The following is a 24601-nucleotide window of genomic DNA, read 5'->3' as shown; positions in this document are numbered from 1 at the left end:
GGTTGATAAAACACACAATCCACATATAGTATAATAAACTTAATTGTTGTTTGAAAATTATCAAATAATCGAAATATTTTTCAAGCGGAATAATTTTCCAAACGTATGCAATTTAAACAAATAATCGACATAATCAACTTTAGAGCACAATAATAATAATAGAAAAATAAAGTAGAAAGAACACCAATTTTTTAAAGTGGAAAACTTCTCTCAAAGTGAGAGAATAAAAACCATGGGACATAGTCTAGTAAAACCTTCAACTATATCAATAATGGGAATACAAAAGTCTTCCTAGTAACACTAGGGAATAACAATCTTTACCAATAAACAATAAAAGTGGGAAAATTCACTCTAAACAACACCTCCACAAATTGTGGATATACCAAAATAACTCCAAGAGAAGGTAAAACTATCCAACAAGAATATCAATAAAATCAGCTAAGTGAAAGGAACAACACACCAAATTTGTAGTTCAAACGGATAAGATTTGTTACACACCTTTCTATCACTTGTGCATTTTCCTCTTCTCAGACATCCCTGTGCTCTTCTCTAAAACCCCTTGTAAGTTACTTATTTGTTGTGTTGCTTTAGGGATTAAAAAATACCTTTAAATAGATGTCAAATGGGTCCCACTTTAGGAGTGGGCCCATCCTACACTTGTTTATTTCAAATAGATCCCATTTTAGAAGATAAAAATCTAATAAAATATTTTTTTCTCTCTAAATAAATGGTGGGTCCCACTTTAGGAGTGAGTCCACCCTACAATTGTCTCTTTTTTTATTATGTGCTCTAAACATGTTGTGATGAACGAAATGAAAGTTGCACAAGGAATAACATTATCAACAACAACACAGGGCAAGAAAAAAAAATAATAACACAACATTTTAGGTATATATCAACAAAAAACAACAACACAACTCAACAAAAACAACAACATAACTCAACAAAAACATCAACATTAAATTTTTTTTTTATTTATCTCAACAAAAACAACAACATAACTAAACAAAAACATCAACATTAACACAAATCTTTTACTTATATCAACAACAACAAAAATAACAACATAACTAACAAAAATATCAATATTAACACAAACCTTTTACTTTTATCAACAAAAGCAAAAATATAACTCAACAAAAACATTAATATTAACACAAACATTTTACTTGTATCAACAAAAACAACAACATAACTAACAAAAATTACAACAATAGCACAATTTATTTTACTTATCTCAACCAAAAATAACAACATAAATCAACAAAAACACAAACTTTTTACTTGTATCAACAAAAACAACAACATAACTCAACAAAAATCACAACAATAACACAAACCTTTTACTTATCTCAACAAAAACAAAAACATACATTTAATCTCATCTTAACAACAACAACAACAACAATAACTCTAAAAAATTTATTAGCTAAACAAATACAACAAAGTAACTAAAAAACAACAATAACATACAACCTATAGGGTTTAGTGTCTCAACAACAATAAAAATAACAAATCCTAAAGGACAAATAGTTTGAACAACAAGAACAACAACATAACTCATAACATGAATGATGGAAATATTTCACGTAGCGAATATGTGAAAAGGAAGACAAAGAAATGAGTTTTGTGTTTCTGTCTTGCAATTTTCGTGTCACATTTCCTTGATTAATACGAGTTGCATAAGATATGTTGGAGTTTTGTGAAGAAATAGTGTGCAAACATTTATTGAGATTGAGATAAGGCATGAGAGGTTAGGATTTTGCTTATGGAACTATGACACAATTCTGTTCGGAAGGGAAATAAGTATCACTTATATAGGTAAAAAAATTCACAATAGTTGAAAGAAGGATCCGTGTTGAAATGTCCATACATTTTACCACGATTGTTATTCTAGACCATGGTGAAAAGTTTTTTACCTTTAATTTAAAAATAGAAATTAAGGGAACACGCCCTTTCTGTAACAAAAAAAATACAAAATTGATGGTGCAGAGACTCGAAGTGTATCATTCACTCACCCTTCACCATGGTTGTTAGTTTGGAATATGGTGAAAAGTTGTTTACTTTTAATTTAAAAATAGAAGTTAAGGGAACAAGCCCAGTTTTTAACGAAAAAATACAAAATTGTTGGTGCTAGGATTCGAAACGTGTCACTTCATCACCTTTCACCACATCTGTTAGTTTTGACCGTGGAGAAAAGTGTTTTACAAATAAAAAAGGCGTCTAATGAATAAATATTACTTAGGTGGAATAAATGATCGTTGTAAGAATCTGTTACGAAATGTATAATTTATAGTAGTGTATTCATTAAATTGTTTCTTCGTTTTTGCACCACTTCCAAATACTAACTTAAATTTGAAGTAATCATCTTTTAAAACATGTTTATCTTATGTTTTTGTAGGTTGTGTATAGGTTAATCACAATTCAACTATGACAAAATAAGTAAGGGCTTTATTTACTCAACGTTCAATTGTGTAAATTGATTACAAACTCATATTTAGCCACAGTTTAACTATTAAAAATTTGGTGTCCCGATGTTGAATATATCATGAGATTTTCTATAATTATTCTCGGATGGAATATCAATATACTTTTATAATAGTGTGTTGTGATTAAGATTTCTGTGTTAAATTGAGTTCTTCAGTTCCCTTCATCTCCTTTTATGACTCATGGACCCTAACAACATCGGTGGTTCACCTCAACACTGCCTAATTCATATGTCCATATTCTTGAGTATGTGGGAATGCTAGTAGCTCAGACATTTACAAATATGAACCTAATATGTGTCAAATCTAGCTCGACAACGGTTCAACTTGAGTTTTATTTCGTACTGAAATAGAAAATAGATTAGGTGATGAGGAAGACCATCATTGAAAACTTCCGGTGTGGTGTTTATATTCTCTAGTGATAAGTAGAGGTACCTGCAATTTTATCACATCAACGTGAAATTCAGTAAATGAGATAGGTGAAACTATGCAAGTGTGAATGATTGAATACTTGGGTGTGACTCAAGGTCACACTTATATAGAGGAGACGGTTAGAACTACTCTTGGTTGGCTCGATCTGGATTGCAGGAGACTATTGGATGTAGATTAAATATGGAGATAAGGATGTGAGTTGATCTCTTATACGATACACCCAAGTGGAGGTACACATGTTCGTCAACTAGCGAGGCACGTTGGTTGGATTGGGCCATTCTTATCGGGCATTTGGCTAGCCCGAAACACTTATCCCTCAAGCTCTTGTTATCAATAATAACTCGAGGAATGTTAACATAAATGTTTTGAGACAGGTCCAAGTAGGTGTTATTGTAAGGAAGTAAATATGTTGAGAAAATGCCTTGGGAATTTGAGCATTTTATTTTATTGGTGTGATTAATTCACTATATCTAATCTGGATGTTTTTCGGAGTATGAGGGTATTTTAATAATTTACTAATTATCAGAGTTATGAGATTTGAAAGCAGATGATTAAAATAATATTATTTGGATTATTGCAGAAAATTAGACATATTAATTATATGGTAATAAGATAAAATAATAGAAAATATATAATCTTAATTAAATAATTATCTAAATTGAATATTTATTTAATTCAAATATTTATTTAATTAATTAATATATTAATTGAATAAATGGGAGAATCAACCATTTTTTTGAATAGAGAAAAGTATGGGGTGAGGGGAGAGAGGTTTAGATTAAATTGGGCAAAAAAGTAATTTCGAGAAAATAAACCATATAAATCCTAAAGTGTGGAGAGAAGCTGGGTTTTAGAATTTTTTGACATACATAAAAAGGAGGCAGAAGGAACAAAAGGGGTTTTGGGAAGAGGAGCAGAGTATGATAGTAGGAACCCAAAAAGTTACTGGAATCACCAACCGTGCTGAAAATTTAAGGTGAATGGGGAAAATGTCTACACTTGGGTGATTTCAGGCTTGCAGGATAGTAATGGTTTATTACTCTCTTATCAACGCCTTAAGGATTGTTATGAGTTTTTCTTATTTTACCTTTATGTGATGAATGGGCTACATGTTTTCTTGATTATTGTGAATTATGCTGATTTGTGTGTTTGATACGTGTTTGCCTTGAGACCCTAATAGGGGATTTGAGATAAATCCCCTAAGGTCTTTATAAGCTATTAGTTTCTTGATTTTGTATTATTATAACCTTGTATAAGTGATGATTTGATTGTTGATATGTTTTGTATATTTTTTCCCTGAGACCTCAAATGGGAGAAGTGTTATAGTTTGTAGGGTTATAACCCTGAGTTGATTTTGTTGTGATCGTATAATTGTTTTCTTTGTTGGTTTGATTTCTATTGAGTTGGAATTTTACCCTCTGGGGATTTGAACAACTCCGTTTTGGTCGTTTGATTTCTCATATGCGTATTTTGAGACCCCTGTTTTGTTTCCCTAAAATTGATTATGAATCGGTTAATTTTGGAATTTTTCCCAAATTACAGAAAACTCTAAATTTTAATCTATTTTTTATGAAAAATCAGGTTTTTGACAGAGACTTAAAATTCAGAACTTTTGAAAAATCAGAACTTTAAGAAAAGGTGACACACTTGGTATCAAACCAGGTTGGTCCGTCTTGCTAGGTTTTATGACTTTATTTGTTTCCTAGTACGCGACATGTGTGTGAAACACTGTCGATGCTCGTTTTTTTTCTTACCGCTTGCCAGCAAGAACAGGATTGAAACAAGTGGGAGAGAAGCTTCTCCTTATCTGAGATTCTCCTAGTGTGGAGGATTGGTTTAACAAGATGATGTTTGCGAGAGTGCAGGTATTGTTGAGGCTATATTGTTTCTTGAACCCGAAAAGAGTACGAATTTGAGTTTCAAACTACATGTCAAGTTGATATGTTGTCAATGGAGAACTATCAGGTGCACGTGATGTTTGCTTCCTTAAGAGTGGAATGGGATGTGGTGGCTAAGTGATATGCCGGTGATGTGTGGGATTCCTAATGTGTTTCCTGAGGATATTTGTTACTTGTTGTAGGAGCGAGAAGTTGAGTTCTCCGTAGATTTAGTACCTGGTACTAGACCTATGTCGATGGCACCTTACAGAATGTCTCCATCAGAATTGAGTGAGCTGAAGAGTCAACTAGAAGATCTACTTTATAAGAAATTCGTCAGACCAAGTGTGACACCTTGGGGAACTCCGGTGTTATTAGTGAAGAGATTCGAATGAAGGATGAAGATATTCCTAAGACTGCATTCAGGGAACGATACGATCACTATGAAACTTGGTGATGTTGTTTGGTATATCTACTGCTCTTGGTGTATTTGTGGAGTATATGAATAGATCTTCTATCCCTATTTAGAGCAGTTCGTAGTGGTGTTTATTGATGATATTCTGGTACACTTTAAATCAGATAAAGATCATACTAGACATCTTCGTATTGTAATGCAGGTTTTGAAAGAGAAAAAGGTGTATGCCAAGTTATATAAATGTGAGTTCTGGTTGCAATAAGTGATTTTTCTCGGTCATGTGGTTTCCAGTGGCGGTATATCGGTGGACCCTTCTAAAGTAGATGTAGTGCTATAGTGTGAGGCTATAAAATTAGTTACAGAGATCATAAGTTTCTAAGGATTGGTTGATTATTATAGAAGATTTATCGAAGGATTTTCCAAGTTATCCCTACCTTTGACTCAGTTAACTCGAAATGGTCAAGCCTTTGTGTGGGATATGTTGTGTGAGGAGAATTTCTGAGAGTTAAAAAAAAGGTTGACAATGGCGCCTATGTTGATATTTTCAGATCCGAAGGAACCTTTTGTAGTATAATGTGATACATCTTAGATGGGATTGGGCATTGTGCTTATGCAGAATGGGCAGGTTTAGCTTATGCTTCGCGATAGATGAAAGTTTATGAGAGGAACTATCCTACTCATAATATAAAGTTGGAAGCTACAGTATTCATGTTGAAGTTATGGAGACATTATTTGTATGGTTCTTGATTTGAGGTATTCAGCGATCACAAGAGTTTGAAGTATCTATTTGATCAGAAGGAGATGAATATGAGGCAGAGAATATGGTTTGAATTTTTGAAGGATTACGACTTTGGTTTGAACTACCATCCCGGTAAGGCCAATGTTGTAGCAGATATTTTTAGTTGGAAGTCCTTGCAAATGTCGACCATGATGGTTAGAGAGTTGGACTTAATAGAACAATTCAGAGACTTGAGTTTAGTTTACGAGGTGACTGCAGATATTGTGAATTTGGGAATGTTGAAGCTGACTAATGGTTTCCTTGATGAGATTAGAGAGAGTCAGAAGTTGGATGTGGCCTTGGTTGATCGTTTGTCATCAGCTAATGAAGACAAATAATTTGGAGTCGTTGAGAATGAGATCCTTAAGTTCGGGATATAGTTTATGTACCTGATGTGCTGGAACTTAAGAAGAGTATTTTTGTGGAGAGTCGTCGAAGTGGTTTTAGTATTTATCCCGGAGCTACCAAAATGTACAAAGACCTCAAGAGAATATTTTGGTGGCCAGGAATGAAAAGAGACATTGCACAATTTATATATTCATGTTTGACTTGTCAAAAGTCAAAGATTGAGCACCAGAAGCAGTCTGGACTGATGCAGCCATTGGAGATTCCTGAATGGAAGTGGGATAGTATATCGATGAATGATATGCAAGTGAGAGAGAATATGACTAAGGAAGCATTGCCCATAAGGATCGAGAATCGAGAAGTGAAGCAACTTAGAGGGAAGGAGACTGCTTTAGTGAAAGTGGTATGGGGAGGATCTGCTGGAAGGAGTCTGACTTGGGAGATGGAGAGTCGAATGAGGGAATCCTATCCAAATTTGTTTTCGCCAGGTAATTTTTGAGAGCGAAAACTTTTGTAAGTGGGGGAGAGTTATAACACCACAACTTTTAATTTCACATTTTATTTTATTGGTGTGATTTATTCACTATATCTGATTTGGATGTTTTTCGGAGTATGAGGGTATTTTGGAAATTTATTAATTATCGGGGTTATGAGATTTGTGAGTAGATAATTAAAATAATATTATTTGGATTATTGCAGAAAATTAGGCACATTAATTATTTGGTAATAAAATAAAATAATAGAAAGTATATAATCCTGATTAAATAATTATTTAAGTTGAATATTTATTTAATTTAAATATTTATTTTATTTAATTAATAATTTAGTTGAATAAATCGGAGAATGGGTCATTTTTGTGAATAGAGAAGAGTATGAGGTGAGAGGAGAGAGGTTTAGATTAAATTGGGCAAAAGGAGTAATTTTGAGAAATAAGACCATATAAATTCTAAAGTGTGGAGAGAAACTAGGTTTTAGAATTTATTGGCATACGTAAAAAGGAGGCAGAAGGAACATAGGGGATTTTGGGAAGAGGAGCGAGTCTAAGAGCAGGAATCCAAAAAGTTACTAGAATCACCAACTGTGTTGCAAGGGGGAAATGATCTACACTTGGGTGATTTCAGGATAGTGAGGGTTCCTTATCCTCCTATCAGCGCCTTAGGGATTGTTATGAGTTTCCCTTAGTTTCCCTTTATGTGATGAATGAGCTACGTATTTTCTTGAGTATTGTGAATTTTGTTGATTTATGTGTTTGATACGTGTTTGCTCTGCGACCCTAATAGGGGATTTTGTATAAATACCCTAAAGTCTCTATAAGTTATTAGTTGCTTGATTTTGTGCGATTATAACCTTATATAAGTGATGCTTTATTTGTTGATATGTTTTGTATATTTTTTCCCTAAGACCCCAAAGTGGATAAGTGATATTGTTTATAGGGTTATAACCATGTGTTGATTTTGTTGTGATCGTATAATTGTTTTCTTTGTTGGTTTGATTTTTGTTGAGTTGTAATTTTACCCTTTGAAAATTTGAACGACTCTGTTAAGGTCTTTTGATTTTCCAAATGCGTATTTTGAGACCCCTGTTTCCCTAAAATTGTTTATGAATCGGTTAATTTTGGATTTTTTTTTCAAATTACAGAAAACTCTAAATTTCAATCTATTTTATAGAAAATAGGTTTTTAAAAGATACATAAAATTTGGAACTTTTGAAAAATATGAACTTTAAGAAAAGTCAAAAATATGTTCAATAGGGAGAAAAGCGCAGAAAGATCGCATATAGACTTAAAAGGGGATTGTTCGTCTTATTTCAAGCATATCTTGAGTTTCGGAATTCGGATTGAGGCACAGTTTGAAGTGTTGGAAAGTTAACGTGATAATTTTTCTTTTGAAGTGGAGAAATTAGGCATAGGGGCGATACAATAATAGCAGATCACTGGTTTTTATAACAGAGGTGTAGTCAGTTTCAGTCATGTGTTGGTCATCATGTGTCAGACATAACCTGAGTTTCGTAAATCCTTTTGGGTTGTCGTCAATTGCGTTAGAAATAGGGTTTAATATTATTTTCAACTGGAAAATTCATAATTTTCTCATAAGTATACAATTTTTTGCGCCATTTTGAAGTCTGGAGAAATATTCTGCGTGATACGAGTGTCTATTCTTGTTGTTGCATTAAATTGAACTAATAAATGTATTTAGTCCTAAAATAAATATCATATTCTCAAAATAGACTCTCTGAGATTTCTGGAACATATTCATTTTCTTGATTCCAACTTTGTTTGATATTTTAAATAGTTATTTGAATATGATGTGTGACTAGTATGAAGCATGATTTTGGGGTTGTTTGATGAGTTTGTGAGAATTTTGAGAATTATAAAATTTTGAGACATTTTGAGCTCTCGGGGTAATTTGAGTAATTGAGGAAATTGATATAGTATAACTATCACTTATGAACTTTTAATCCTTTTTAAGGTTTTGAGAAATATGAGTTTTTTTAGAGTTTTTAAGAAATATGAGTCTTTGAGAGTTTTTGAGAAAGTATGAGTTTTTAAGAAAATATGAGTTTTTGAGAAATATGAGTTTTTTAGAGTTTTTAAGAAGTACGAGTCTTTGAGAGTTTTTGAGAAAGTATGAGTGTTTGAGAAAATATGAGTTTTTGAGAAATTATGAGTCTTCGAGACTTTATGAGTTCTTTGAGCATTTTGATGAGTTGAGAATTTTTGATAATAACATAACTTTACCTTTTGAGAAGAAATAATTCAAATTGTTTTAAAAACGTATTTCTGAGTATAGTAATCCAGAGACGGATTACAATGATGACCTTGATTGGCGTTTTGAGTATAGTAATTCATAGAGGAATTACAGTGATGGCCTTGATTGGTGTTTTGAGTTTAGTAATCCAGATAGGGATTACAGTAAGGCATGTGATTGGCAACTTATCGGTTCAATAGTTGAACATTTTTTAGAATGTTTTGAAATTTGTGTTTTTTTGTGATTTTATGATGTTGTTGATGTTACATGTTTGTGCTATTCATAATCATGCATTAATGTATATCGGAGATAGGTAGGACTTCGGTCCAGTGATGACCTAGTTCGCAGAGGAATTATGAAGGTCTCACGTCAAGAGAAAGACATGGTTCAGAGAGGAACCTGAGACATGGGAATATCAATAACATACCTCTGATCCCAATGATTTTGGTACCACATGCATTTTGAGAATGAGTTGGTAGCATTACATTGCATTTGCATTATTATCTATTTTAATTGTGTTATGAGCGTGATTGATAATACCATATAATTTGTTATTACTATCCTGTATTGCTGAATTTCGCCGTTAACATTTGTTAGATGTATTCTCACCCCATGTTTGTTGTTGTGGCGTTTGTGCTCCTCAGGAGTACATGCAATCAAATATGATAGTAGCCGTTGAGTTAGAGGATGACATTGATGCCCCCTTTAGCGTTTATTATTGGGTCAGAGGAATTGCCTTGATATGTAGCACAAGGGATGCGATGTCTTCTGTTATCTGTGTTATGTCTTTTTACATTGGAGTTTATTGTTGAGACTTTATGTCGAACTCTTTTATTTTCCACTGCTTACTTTTACATGACTATTGGGTATTTGAGGCTTTTATGTTATGGTGAAGTACGAGTGACACTCTAATTATGGATTTTTAATTTAAATTATTTGATTAAATGTCGAGTCGGGAATTAGGGTGTTACAAGAACCAGATATGGTGAACCAATAGGTGATAGAACTAGAGATGGTGAACTAGAGGTGGTAGACAAAAAAAAATAGGGAGTTCGCTCCTACTATAATAGATATGAGGGAGGTTGGCGTTGGGTTCATCTTTGGTGGAGTCCACATATATGTCTAGAAAACTGTGAGGAATCCCAAGGAAGAGCGAAATGCTCAAATGAATGTTAGATTATACATAAGTTCATTCGACGGTGAACCCATTGATAGGGAAATTAGGTGGTGGTTAAAGGAAAAATCAAGGTTTCATACTTAAGGCCACCATTTTTTTAATGTTGACAGTAAAGTAAATATGGTGAGACAGGAGAGATAGAATCTAGAATTCCCTAAAGATATTGCACAATACTTTTGGTGGATGATGAATTCTCGGGGATGACATAAGTGTATATCAAAGAGCGCATAATGGAAAAGGCCTACCATAATATGGGTTTGTCTTAAAATTGACTTGTTTCATCTTAGAATCATCAAGGGATTATATAGATGGTACAATAAGTGTGGGTTTTCGGTACATGAACGCATGTTCTCTTAGATGCGATTCACCCTCAAATTTAATTTATTTGAAGTCGGAATCATGAATCACTTAAGGATTTCCCTTTCACAGTTGTACCCAGTGATCTAGGCAAACATCAGTCTTTCAATAGTAGTGTAAATACAAGGACATTGTTCATACGTTGAAATTTCCCCCCATCTCTTACCTATCATGAGGACCTATTTTGATTCTAAAAGGCCCATGAGTGATCTCCTTTAAACAAAGGAGGAAGATTTTTGATGTCTACATTGACATCTTCAACGATTTCAAGGATAGGCATTACCTTGTTTGTTACTGCATCTCTTAATCACACAACTCATGAGAGCCTTTACAAGATTCCAACGAGATTCATTTACTGCAGTGACTACTCACCGGGGTACTCTCCCTCCCCACCCCAGACTCCTACTCTCCTACACCATGTGTAGATGAATTCCCAAAGTTTTATCAACAAAATCATTTTCTACTAGTGTAACACCCGAACCCTAAAACACATAATTTAAAAAGGTCATGCAATTTATTTATTTTAAAATCAACATAGGGTGTTACACATTCTTTATAAAACCTTCTCCTCAACATCAAATTAAGCATCGAAACTAAAACATCATCATCTCAGCATAAATATCTCATATTTGTACAAAACATCTTAGTTTCAACATAAGAAAATAAATCCAACAAATCTCAAGAAAATATCAACAAAATGATAACTTGACCCGATGTTACACCATCAGAGCACAATCCAAAAATACTAAGTAAACTAAAAATGATAAATAAAAATAAAGTATGCATTTACGCCAATCCTTTAACACAACAATAATTAATGCTCCTCTACCTGGGTATATGTACCATTGGTACAAAAATTCACACAGACAAACAAAAAAGGGTGAGAAATACGTTCATAATATTAACAATGTTTAAACAGTTAGGATAGTTTAACAAAAATATTCAACAATCACATAAAATAGTTCACAGACACAGAACAATCACAAATTCAACTTTAAGTAATGCAATGCGACTAATTACTCCTAACTCAATATGCATGTCGTGTCAAGTTTTTGGATTTCAGAGTTATGTTACTAATTGATCCACGCCTCTAGTTCCTTATATGATCCAACGATTCCACCAATGAATCTGAGGCATGCCTTTGGTCCCTCCAATATGAGGTTCCTCTCTGGTTCCTCATCTGAACCAATAATTCCACCAACGAATATGAGACCACTAATGCTCATGATGCATGAAAATGTAACAAACAACATCAACATACTACTCAAGAATGATTGCTCATCTGAATAGACAACTATGCCAATATCAGGCCACCACTGTAGTTACTCATCAATAGGTAAACATATTATTACTCAATAAATATGATCACCAACAGGGTAACAATAATATTCTATAACTCATATTATTACTCATGTAAGTTCACCAACAAGGTAATATTCTACAACCCCCACGTTCAACGGGGAAAACTCATAACCTGTCAGACAACTCAATACAACACATTATTATTTACCTTCAACTCTAACATTGTCAAAGGGACTCTAAACTCATCTCTAACATTTCAGTCTCAAATCTAAAAATATCAAACTCAACTCTCTTGATTTAAATCAACTCTAACACATAATGGCTAAATTCAAAATAGAACCAAAAATTATAGACTTATGACAAAATTATGAAACTCTTAAGTATAAAATTATGAAATTTGATTACGCCTCTGGTATAAAAATCAGAGAAATTGTTATTGTTATAACGCTCCTAGACTCAATTTCCCCACTTCAAAATAAATATTATTGCATTACCTTTTTAACGCAACTGACGACCCCTCAAACAGGCTTACGAAACTCAAGTTACGCATGAAACAAGGCGGTCAATCCCTTTCTATATCTACCTATGATTTTCTGATTTTTTTCTCCCTATTGAATAAATTCAAAACTCGCTTATTTTTCCTATTTGAGTTCTAACCGCCCTAAAAAAATACACAGATAAGCAACACCATTGAAAGAGCACAAATATTAGGATTATCAACAACATATTTTACCAACCATATATCGCCTTAACATAAGGCATCAACATAATATACTCTCGCCTTATCGTAAGGCGTCACATAATTTATCAATTCAACTCCTGCCTTATCATAAGGCATAAACAAGACAACAAGACATGTCAAATGAGAATAAATATCATATTACTAAAAAAAATATTATCAATTGATCACCTCAGATGGTTTTACACAAACCCTCTTTTGGTCACAAACATCAAATCACAGATTATAGGGAAAGAGAGAAGACGGGAGATAAGAAACCCTCACTATATATATATATATATATATATATATATATATATATATATATATATATATATATATATATATATATATATATATATATATATATATATATATATATATATATATATATATATATATATATATATATATATATATATATATATATATATATATTCCCGTTACCTCGAAAATGTAGAGCGATGAAACTTCATCTTCTTGAAATTTCCTCTATGTTCTTTCTACCTCTTTCCTAATTTTTCACATACTACACAATTTCCTTCTAATTTCTCTTTATAAATAAAAATAACTCTAATCTCATTATCTCACCACACCCCCTCCTTACTAACTTCACCTTTTTACTCTATTTTCTTAATTTTAATTAAATTTTATATTTCTCCCCAAACTAACCATTCTCACCATTTCTATTAATTTAAATATTAACTAATTCTCAATAAAACTCCATCATCCAATAATCAAATAAATAAATCATAATATTTATTTAATTAATAAAAGCATATCAACACTCAAATAATTATATAAAAAATAATATTAAAAATATTAAAATAATAGTAATAATATTAAAATTAAAGTTGAGGTGTTACGACTCTCCCCCACTTAAAAGAATTTTCACCCTCGAAAATTACGTGAAGAAAATAACTCTGGATTAGATCCCTTCATCCGACCCTCAAGCTCCTATGTCACACTACCTTCACCAAATCGATCTTTTTACCCTTCAGATGTTTCACTTCTGGATCCTCGACCCGCAAGGATGATGCCTCAACATTCAAGTTATCTCTCATTTGAACATCATCAGAATGGATCACATGAGACAAATTAGGAATACACTTCAGAAGTTGAGACACATGAAAAATATCATGAAGATTCATAAGAGACTGTGGTAAAGCAACTCTGTAGGCTACTTCTCTTACTCTCTGAAGGATCTGATACAGGCCAACAAAATGAGGTGTGAGCTTTCGAGACTTCAGCACACGACCAACACCTATCACCAGAGTTACTCTCAAGAGCACATGATCCCCCTCTTGAAACTCCGGTGCCTTCTTTCACTTGTCATGATAACTCTTCCTTCGTTTGTCATTTGAGATTGCAAGATAAATTAATAGTGTTTCTTCGACCATTAGTCTCAACATGACTGGGGATTGAGAAATTGTTAGATTTAATTGGGCAAAGAATTGCTCGCATTCTAATGTATACTTGAGTTGTACTTCTTTCCTCAGAAGTCTGTAGAATGAAAATGCATGTTGGACAGATCTCCAGATGAACCCGTTGAGGATGGTGAGCATTTTGTTCATCTTAATTATCCTCTCATCTGCGGTCGAATCTCCATCTTAATTAGTTTTGATTCCTCTTTTATTGAGGTAGAATCCCGAAGTTTTCAAATTTGACTTTAACGGCGTTGAGCCTCATGTTCTATAATGGGACACAAAACGGCCAAGTGATTTCCATGTCGTTACTCTTCATTAGAATTAGAATTGACTATCATGTCGTTCATGTATACTCACAATATATCGTCAACTTCCCATTCAAAAAAAAATTATCTATCATCTATTGGTATTTTGCATGGATTTTTAACTAGTTTAAATATACAATAATTGAAATAAAAAAATAGAAGAAAAATATAAGAAAAGTTATAAAAATTATATAACAAATAGTGAAGTGATAAAATATTAAGAAAAGGTGACATGTTAATCTAAATTAGAGGAGATAACAAGTTGAATTTTAATGTGTGAAATTAGAAGAGAATATAAAAAAAAAGGTTAAAGAAGAGAAGAAAATGATTAAAAAATGAATATTTTAGTACCATAAGTTTGACTTCTATTGCTAACCATTAATTGTCATATATTTTCATATCAAAATTAAATTAGTTTATCTCTAAAAAAGTGATTTAAATTATTTTAATGAATGATATAAATATAATTGTAATTTCTTTAAAGAAAAGTTGTTCGTCGGTAAGAGATTAAACTAGTTAAACACGCTTAACATATACTATCTCTATTTTTGTTATTATAAATCGTTTTAGAAAAATATTTTGTAATATGATATAAGTCATTTTATAATATCAATGAATTATTAATGTTATTTTTTCTATTACATCTTTAAATATTTATTATTCTCTCTTATTTTAATTATGTTAATTTATCTTTCCAATACAATTAATGAAGGATAATTTTATAAAATCTTTTATAATTTTTTTTTTATATCATAATTATTATATTTCTTAATAATAAAAATGGGAAGGAAAAGTTCCATAGAGATATCCCATTACATTGATTCAAATTCGAATATATGACATTCAATTTATATACTTTAAATAAAAATGTGAACATTAAATTTATTTTATGTTTCTCTAGTAGACATACTTCATCGTAGACTTTTCCCACCACGTGGAACCCGCGTCGGCACGATCCCGATCAATTCAAGTTTAAACAATGTTTTAATGCTTTCAAACCGAACCAACCATTAAACGACACGTTAACAATCTTCGAACATGTCAATTTTCTTGTCTCTGCACAACACTTGTAAACAATCTATCGATCAATTCAAACCTCTTCAACAAAGAATCTCAAATTTTCCGCTCATGTTCTTTTTCTTGATTCCAAAACATGATTGTTTCTGCTCTTTTGACATCCGTTGGAATAAACACTGCTCTATGTGTTTTGTTCTTCACACTTTACTCTATATTGAGAAAACAACCTAGTAATTACAAAGTTTATATACCAAGATTGTTAGCTGAAGGAGCTTCAAGAACAACACCTTTCAATTTGAAACTGCTTATACCTTCCCCTGATTGGGTTGCAAAAGCTTGGTCCCTTACCGAAGAACAGTTATTCTCATCATCAGGTTTAGATGCTCTTGTTTTCATGCGTCTCATAACGTTCAGGTGTTTTTTTGTTTTCACTCTAACAAACTATAAGCGCTTATTATGAGCTTAAGCACTTATTTAAGATGACTTGTGTTATGCAGTTTGAAAATATTTGCTTTTGCGGGGGTTATTGGGATCTTTGTGCTTCTTCCTGTGAATTGTTGGGGAAATCAGTTACAAGATATTGATATTCTTGATTTTCCTGGCAACTCTTTAGATGTGTTTACTATATCAAATGTAAACAGTGGTTCTAACTGGTGAATAATTTCTCACTTTTTATCTGTATTTTGTTTCTTCCGATTCTGCTGTTCTTGGAATTGGAATATTATTCTTTATGAATTATGATTTTTGTTTCAGGTTGTGGGTTCATTTTTTTGCTGTATATGCTGTTTCTGCATTCACATGCTTTCAACTTCATCATGTAAGTAATCACACGGACACACTGAGACACTGACGCATAGACACCAGTTGAAATAAATGAATAAATTCAACGTAATCACAAGTGTCATTATCGTCTGACACGGACACAGACACTGACATGCCTTTTTGCTGAGGTGTCGGTGTTAAACAGATCACACACCAAACTTTTAAGATACTGATATTAATTTTGTATGGGATTTCCTCTTTGGTTTTTCTTAATTTGGCTTATTTACCATACAATGGTTGATCATTAGATGCATACTCATCGTTCGAAATTATTTGGATCCTCAGGAATATAAATACATAGCTTCGAAAAGAATTTCGTATTTTTATTCATCCAAACCTCAGCCGCATCAGTTCACTGTTTTAGTTCACAGTATTCCTACTTCCTTAAGTTGCAGTATCAGTGACAGTGTTGAGAGGTTTTTTAAAGAGTTATACCCGTCTACGTATCTCTCACATGTCGTTATTCGCCGTACAAACAAAATCCAAGCTCTTATGGTAAGCATTCTCTAGAATTTAAGTACTTTGCTATGATACATTTCTATTTTATTTTGATAATTATGAAACTTATACGCGCTTCTTTCTCTTAAATCTAGAGTAAGTCGAAGAATTTGTATAAAAGGATTGCTCAATTACGCGCAAATCGTACTCAACAAAAGTATAAGCATGGTGGTGGTGTCCTTGGACTTTTTGAATCTAAAGATAGTCTTATAGATCATTATGGAAAGAAGTTGGAGGACATTGAGGAGGATGTGAGATTGAAGCAAGCAGAGGCGTCATTGATAGCAGAAGTATGTTTTCATTTCTCCAACATTTTTTACCAAAAAGAACAGATTCTATAAAACGCGTTACGTTTTGTTAATGTCGATTGTTGTTCAATGTTGAAGGAGGCTCGAGCTGCGTTTGTGTTCTTCAAGTCGCGTTACGCTGCTGCAACTGCTTTCCATTTGCAACCATCAGTCAATCCAACTCAGTGGATCACTGAGCCAGCTCCACAACCTCATGACGTTTACTGGCCGTTCTTTTCGGAATCTTTCATGAAACAATGGATTTCTAAGTTGGTGGTTATAGTTGTGTGTATTCTTTTCACAATCTTGTTCCTTATACCGGTTGTAATCGTACAAGGGCTTACAAACTTGAAACAACTCGAAGTTTTGTTTCCGTTCCTGAAAAGTATTCTAGCCGTGTAAGTAAAAATCGCTTTCAGTAGAATCAATTAATCTGCTTATGTGATTTTCTCTGTCTAGTCAAACTCATACTATGTTTCTAACTATCTTTCTGCAGAAAATTTGTTACTCAAGTGATTACAGGATACCTTCCGAGTCTTATTCTTCAGATGTCTTTGAAGTTGGTGCCTCCTGTTATGGGGTTTCTTTCCTCCATTCAAGGATACATTTCTCACAGCGATATAGAAATGAGCGCATCGAAAAAAGTACAATGGTTCACCGTATGGAATGTTTTTTTCGCAACCGTATTTTCTGGCTCGGTTTTCCATCAGGTCTATATCATCCTTGATCTGAAGGAAATTACTGGACAACTAGCCGTTGCAGTCCCGGCACAGGTATACACGATATTCGATTCCAAAACTGCATACTAAATGACCAAATAATTATGATACAATCTTCTATTTCGATGTCTTTTTAATGCAGTTTATATTGATTTTACTGTAGGCTTCGTTTTTCATTACTTATGTTGCGACTACAGGATGGACAAGCGTTTCATCGGAACTATTTCAGATAATTCCTCTCATTGTCAGTTTGATAAAAACACCCTTCACAAAACAAGAAAGTGAATTCGAAGCTCCGTCTATGGCTTACCACAGAGATCTTCCAAGGATCCTTTTCTTTGGACTTCTTGGCATTTCGTATTTCTTCTTAGCCCCGCTAATTTTACCGTTCCTCCTGGTCTATCTCTGTCTTGCATACATCATTTACCGAAACCAGGTCAGATTTCTTTGTATGCTTATCTCGCAGAGTCATTTTATCGATGGCTTGCACTGATGCGATGCTTTTGTACTACGCAGTTCATAAATGTATATACAGCAAAGTATGAAACGGGAGGGAGATTCTGGCCAATCGTACACGATTCAATGATATTTTCTCTAGTTCTTATGCAACTCATTGCAGTGGGAAGTTTTGCTTTAAAAAAACTTTCTCCAGCTTCGACTTGGACGCTTCCTCTACCAGTACTCACTCTTACCTTTAATTATTACTGCCGAAGACGATTCTTGCCTATATTTACTGCATACTCAGCAGAGGTAAAGTCTCTAGTAACTAGGATTGTCTTAAAGCTGTTGAATATCTGCTTCAGCACTGATTTGACTTGTTTGTGTTTGTAGAGTTTGATAACGAAGGATAGGGAAGACGAAAACGATAGCGCAATGACTGAATTTTACAGGCAATTGTTATCTGTATATAAAGATCCTGCTTTGTTTCCAATTCAACACTCATCAAGTAGTGATAGTCTTGTTAGTCCACTTTTATCTTAAGCTCAATACCAAGTGATCATAATATTCTTTGTGATGTAAGATTCATATTTCTGTATATTTTGAGTGTGATGAGTGAGAGTATAGTAGCCATAGAGATTAGAGGGCTTAATTGCCATGTTTAGTTAAAATATGCAACAAATTGCTTGTAAATTGTAATGGTAGAAACTGAAAGTGGCAAACAATTTTGGTATAGGAAAGCAGACAAGACAATGATTTTATTCATTGTGTGATATTGTAACTAGAATTCAGAGGTCATGTTTACTACAATGTATGTTATTGAAAATGAATCTATAGTTATATGCATGTATGTATTCAATAAAATATAAAACTATTTAATTTGACTTTTTTATTTTCTAATTACCGACTATAATTTTATGTCAAAAGTAATAAGCAGAAGCCAAATTCTAATTTAGAGCTTCTCAATACCCATGGTTGTTCTAGTTTCTGGTCATTGTCATATTCATATATCAGTCATTTGGTGTTTTCAGATGCCATTTGGATCGCTCAAAAGAGAGCTTAGCTTTTTTTCTTTTCTTTGTACTTCTCAGACTTAAAAAAACATTTTTTTTAATTTGTTTTTTATTTTGTAATTCTTGTTAACCAAGAAATAAATATTGAAATGTTTTATAATAATCAAACTTGTATTCTAAGAAATACATAGAAATATTACCAACATATAAACTCTTAATGCAGAAACACTTTGGATAGGAAAGGAAGGAGAGATAGAGGGAAAAGTAATTATATTGATTGGTCAAACTGAATTATACTATACATTTACTTATAGAATAGACTATTTATAAGTAGTTAGCATAACAAACTAATCAATTTATTAATCAAGTAATTAACTAATTTGGATTATTAATCAAGTAATTAACTAATTTGAATTATCATAACATATTTATAATTCAAATTGTTAAGCACAAGCTAATTAATCTAAAATACATAATTTCTTTTAAAAGTTAGGAATCCTCTTCAGTTATTTGATGAAAAATCCAAATAACTATCATAACAAACTAATCAACTTGCTAATCAAGTAATTTAATTTAAAATTACATCTCACTATCTATCTCTAATTTAATTTAAAGAATTTTTCAAAACTTTTTTTTTTAAATTCCTTTTGAAAATATGAAGAAAAAATCTATATAACTAAAGCAAACTAAATATTTTCAAAACTGACATATCTCTTCTCAACTTAATATTAAATCATTTTGTGAAGTATTCTTTTATTTTTCCATCCTATTCTTTATTATTTATTAGTACTTCGTTTTAATTCTTTAAATTTCAAATCCAGGGGCCTAAACCATTGAATATTTAGATGACATGAAAGTAGGATTAAACATTCCCATCATTGGCGAATTAGTCATATCATAAACAATCTAAAACAGATTACCATGGCAAAATTGTAATTATTTTAAAATGGCAAAAGCACTTTCATATATGATGATCAAACTGATGAGAAAATAAAAGACTTGATACATCGGAATTGTTTCGAACATACGCCAATTTTAAACACAATAGATACAGAAGGGACACAGAAGCGCAAACAAACATACTACAGGACAACACAAATGCAAACAAACATACTACAGGGACAACACAAACGCAAACAAATATACTAGGACACACTTAGAATCCACCACGGAGACGGAGAACAAGGTGCAGGGTAGATTCTTTCTGAATATTGTAATCTGCCAAGGTACGACCATCCTCCAACTGCTTGCCTGCAAAAATAAGCCTCTGCTGGTCAGGTGGAATACCCTCCTTATCCTGTATTTTTGTTTTCACATTATCAATAGTGTCAGAGCTTTCCACCTCCAAGGTAATAGTCTTCCCAGTAAGTGTCTTCACAAATATTTGCATCCCACCACGAAGCCTCAAAACCAAGTGTAGAGTAGATTCCTTCTGGATATTATAATCAGCCAAAGTACGACCATCCTCCAATTGCTTACCAGCAAAAATTAGCCTCTGTTGGTCTGGAGGAATTCCCTCTTTGTCCTGAATTTTGGTCTTCACATTATCAATTGTATCCGAACTTTCAACCTCCAAAGTTATGGTCTTTCCAGTGAGTGTCTTAACAAATATTTGCATACCCCCACGAAGTCTCAAAACCAAATGGAGAGTAGATTCCTTCTGGATGTTATAATCAGCAAGGGTCCTTCCATCTTCAAGTTGTTTCCCTGCAAATATAAGCCTTTGTTGATCTGGTGGGATACCCTCCTTATCCTGGATCTTAGTTTTCACATTATCAATAGTATCTGAACTCTCAACCTCCAAAGTAATAGTTTTTCCTGTCAAAGTCTTGACAAATATTTGCATTCCACCTCTCAATCTAAGCACCAAATGAAGGGTAGATTCCTTCTGTATGTTGTAATCAGCTAGTGTTCTTCCATCCTCAAGTTGTTTCCCTGCAAAGATAAGCCTCTGCTGATCAGGAGGGATACCTTCCTTATCCTGAATCTTAGCCTTGACATTATCAATTGTATCCGACGATTCAACCTCAAGGGTGATGGTCTTCCCTGTCAAAGTCTTAACAAAGATCTGCATTCCACCTCTCAATCGAAGCACAAGGTGAAGAGTAGATTCCTTCTGGATGTTGTAATCAGCAAGGGTGCGACCATCTTCCAATTGTTTCCCTGCAAAGATAAGCCTTTGCTGATCAGGTGGAATCCCTTCCTTATCTTGAATCTTAGCTTTCACGTTGTCTATGGTATCAGAACTCTCCACCTCAAGGGTGATAGTTTTTCCGGTCAATGTTTTCACAAAGATTTGCATCTGTACAAGTTGACATAGTAAACATCATAAACAACAAACACAAACCCTAATCAACCGAGAAATTAAAACAAATCACAACACAGACCCTCATCAACCGAAATTAGAACAAATCACAACACAACCCTAATCAATCAATTATAGTACAAATTAGTACTACAGAAAACAGAAAATTAATTTAGAAATTAGGGGAAGAGCTTCACATATGTGACAGATCGCAAATCCGAAACACGACCATGTGATAAACCGAATTGATCAAAATATTGAGTCGCACAGGTATTAATACAATCGAAAACCTAAGCATGTTCAATTAGCAACTCTTAATTTGAAGAGGAACAGATAGAAAACAGTAACATACCTTGAATCGTAGAAGATTTTTCGAAGAAGAAAAGTGTTGAGAATTTTATCGTGTAGCGAAACTATGAAAAGTGAATGAAGGATTCGATTGGGAGGAGTCCCTTTATATATAGGTTGTGCCGACTCAATGACAAAAATGTTCTTTGACCCACCAATATAGTTTTGCCACGTGTAATGTTAAGCTGGCTAAATAGGACAAGTTTGGTTTTCCTATGGACGATACGTGGCTTCTGTAATGATCTAGGAGATTCTTCTATACCAATCTGTTTACTGGTGATTTTCTTTTCCTTCAAGTTGAACTTTTCAAACATACTTCTATATTAAAATATATATATATATATATATATATATATATATATATATATATATATATATATATATATATATATATATATTATATATATATATATATATATATATATATATATATATATATATATATATATATATATATATATATATATATAATCTAAAATTTAAGGAAATGTTTGATTTAATTTTGTAATTTTTTTAAAAACATTAAAATAGTTTTAGATGATTTGATTTTTATTTCTAAAAAATAGGAAGAAAGAAACAAGAAAATGGTACATTTTAGTGAATTTATAATATTGTGCAAATTTAAAATGTAAAAGAATGTATATAAGTTATCTTGTTTTATTTTATGAATGTTATAGAACAAAAAATGGATGGTAGGTTAAAGTATAAGAGTTTCTAATACAGTGGTAGAAGATTTTGGTGATCAGAGATGGAGGTATCTATAAGATTAGTAGTTTAATATTTTATTCAGGGTTTGAGGAGGTGAAACTATATAAGTGTGGAAATGAGAGTATTATTTAGGCGTGATTATAAGTCACACTTGTTTAAGGTGAATAGTTATAACCATTATTGAGTAATCTGACATGGATCGTGGGAGATTGTTGGATGCATATCAACGTTAAAGATGAAAGCAATGCCGAGCTTTAATGTAGTGCTCTAATGAAGGTAAATTTATCGGTCACCCATAATAATAATTTATTTGAATTGGACCGCATAATTGGTTCTTTGACCAGTCCATAATAGTTTCCATAAGTCTCTACTATCAATAATATAGTGAAAAATGTTGATGCTAAAATTTATAAGACTCGTCCGAACATGAGTTTCGTTGAGGAGATAAGCCCGTAGAGAGGATCACTCAAGGAAAAGGATGAGACTTTATCGTGATTTTGAGGGAAGTAGGTAGTTTTGGTAATACATGCATTTAATGTTCATTGTGTCATTGTAGTGTTGTTTTGGGCAAGGACACCATAGGTCCTCATATGCCTAGGGTAAGGGAATGATGCACTTAAGACACTTGAATGCACTTTAGTATTGCTAGAAGATTGAAGGCGTATCCTGATAATTGGTTGTGGTTTTTTTTATTTTCCTTGACTTTCAACCATTGCGGAAGTAATAAACTAAGAAGTTATAAACCTAGCTGTATAGCCATTAGAAGAAAGAAACTCGTAAGTGGAAACTGTTGTAATTAGAGAGTTTGGCCCCACTTGGTTGGGTATTAGAGGGGTTGCTAGAGGATTTGTGTTATGAGCTAGCCAAAGGCCTAATACAGACCCAAGTTTTAAGCCCAACGACACATGGCCCATTAAAATTATACGTCATATGTATTTGACACACGTCAGACATAAGGTACATTCTCTCATCTCAGATTGACACCTTTACTCACTTTCGACTCTTAACTGACTTGAGCATTAGAGTGTTAACCTTGCAAGTCCACCCCTGTGCAACCGCATTGAAATTCTACACCACCGAAACAAGAGTCTATCATCATAAATCAATCACAATTTTGGTTCTGGTACGGAACAATGGAGACGTCTATGGGAATCAACCTTTGAGTCCCACGAGATTCCACAATCAAATCTCATTTGATTCATATCTAAATCACGATGGAATCCCAATAGGAAAGAGGACTTCACCCTCAAACTCGCTCCAAGGAACTACTTAACACCTTCCGATCCAACATTGATTCTGATTACTAGAATTAAGGAGGTCGGGGAGGAAACACTACAACACTAGCAATCTTCTACTGTCAGATCTCACCCTATCGAAAATATAAACCGAAAGAATTTATGAGCAGGTGTTATCGCTATAGAGAAAGGGAACCTCTGACGTAAAATTTGAAATACATCCCTATCATCGTAGCATATCGCGATACTTTAGGTAACTCAAATTGCAGTGAGAACTTGAATGATTAAAATGCAACTCGAAATGAATGTAGAGGTATGTTTCGAGTGCACCGACCAAAATAGGTGATAATAGAAAACTTCATGCATCCAACATATTCTCCAACATTCTATGAAAGAGGCCATACCAGTTGGATTTGTTTCTATTGTAGATAATGAGGGAGACGTCCTTAGACCTCCCAGGGAAATAATGTTTGGAGGCGGACAATAAAGTAGGTAACTGTCAAGTCGAACCATTAAAACATACATCAACTTGATAACAAAGTCGAGACATGCCTACAACCAAAGGTATATTGGGAGCAGTCAGAAAATAGTTTAGGTGATCCACCCTGGTGGTTGGGAAGAGCGAAATCTAGAAAGAAATTATAAGATCTCTATTTTGGAAAAATACCGAGCACAAGGGCCTTTACAAGTCAAAACCCCTGGATTCATGGAGAAGTAAGCAATCCCTAAAGAAGTGAAAACTACTATTCAGGTGGCCCTGAAACCATGCTCCTAAAGTTCACTATCATGGCCCATATCAAATGCCAAGCCGACTAATAAGGGGGCGCGTACGGATCCTAACAAAA

General features: G+C 33.2%; 2 protein-coding genes across 2 annotated transcripts; one reads left to right on the top strand and one right to left on the bottom strand.

Annotated features, from left to right (window-relative positions):
* Positions 1 to 15376: 15376 nt before the first annotated feature.
* On the top strand, positions 15377 to 18993 carry LOC127106079 (CSC1-like protein At1g69450). Its single transcript, XM_051043359.1, has 10 exons — positions 15377 to 15797; positions 15881 to 16036; positions 16137 to 16200; positions 16491 to 16700; positions 16799 to 16993; positions 17090 to 17388; positions 17487 to 17763; positions 17873 to 18145; positions 18226 to 18459; positions 18541 to 18993. The coding sequence occupies exons 1-10, from the start codon at positions 15520 to 15522 to the stop codon at positions 18688 to 18690; spliced, it is 2136 nt and encodes a 711-aa protein (XP_050899316.1). The 5' UTR covers positions 15377 to 15519; the 3' UTR covers positions 18691 to 18993.
* Positions 18994 to 20096: 1103 nt separating this feature from the next.
* On the bottom strand, positions 20097 to 21977 carry LOC127106077 (polyubiquitin-like). The gene is made up of 2 exons (XM_051043358.1): positions 21818 to 21977; positions 20097 to 21462 (listed from the first exon to the last, which is right to left on the bottom strand). Exon 2 carries the CDS (start codon positions 21460 to 21462, stop codon positions 20317 to 20319), a length of 1146 nt encoding a protein of 381 aa, XP_050899315.1. The 5' UTR covers positions 21818 to 21977; the 3' UTR covers positions 20097 to 20316.
* Positions 21978 to 24601: the final 2624 nt, after the last annotated feature.

This window comes from Lathyrus oleraceus, chromosome 7 (genome assembly GCF_024323335.1).
Source record: "Lathyrus oleraceus cultivar Zhongwan6 chromosome 7, CAAS_Psat_ZW6_1.0, whole genome shotgun sequence".
NCBI lineage: Eukaryota > Viridiplantae > Streptophyta > Magnoliopsida > Fabales > Fabaceae > Lathyrus > Lathyrus oleraceus.
This window is presented reverse-complemented; position numbering and strand designations above follow the sequence as displayed.

Bases quoted from the DNA above. Each gene is read 5' to 3' on its own strand.
- LOC127106077 (XM_051043358.1), bottom strand. From the start codon at position 21,462: ATGCAAATCTTTGTGAAAACATTGACCGGAAAAACTATCACCCTTGAG.
- LOC127106079 (XM_051043359.1), top strand. From the start codon at position 15,520: ATGATTGTTTCTGCTCTTTTGACATCCGTTGGAATAAACACTGCTCTA. The intron at 15,798-15,880 runs GTGTTTTTTTGT...TGTGTTATGCAG, and splicing joins ATGCGTCTCATAACGTTCAG to TTTGAAAATATTTGCTTTTG. The intron at 18,460-18,540 runs GTAAAGTCTCTA...TTGTGTTTGTAG, and splicing joins TTACTGCATACTCAGCAGAG to AGTTTGATAACGAAGGATAG.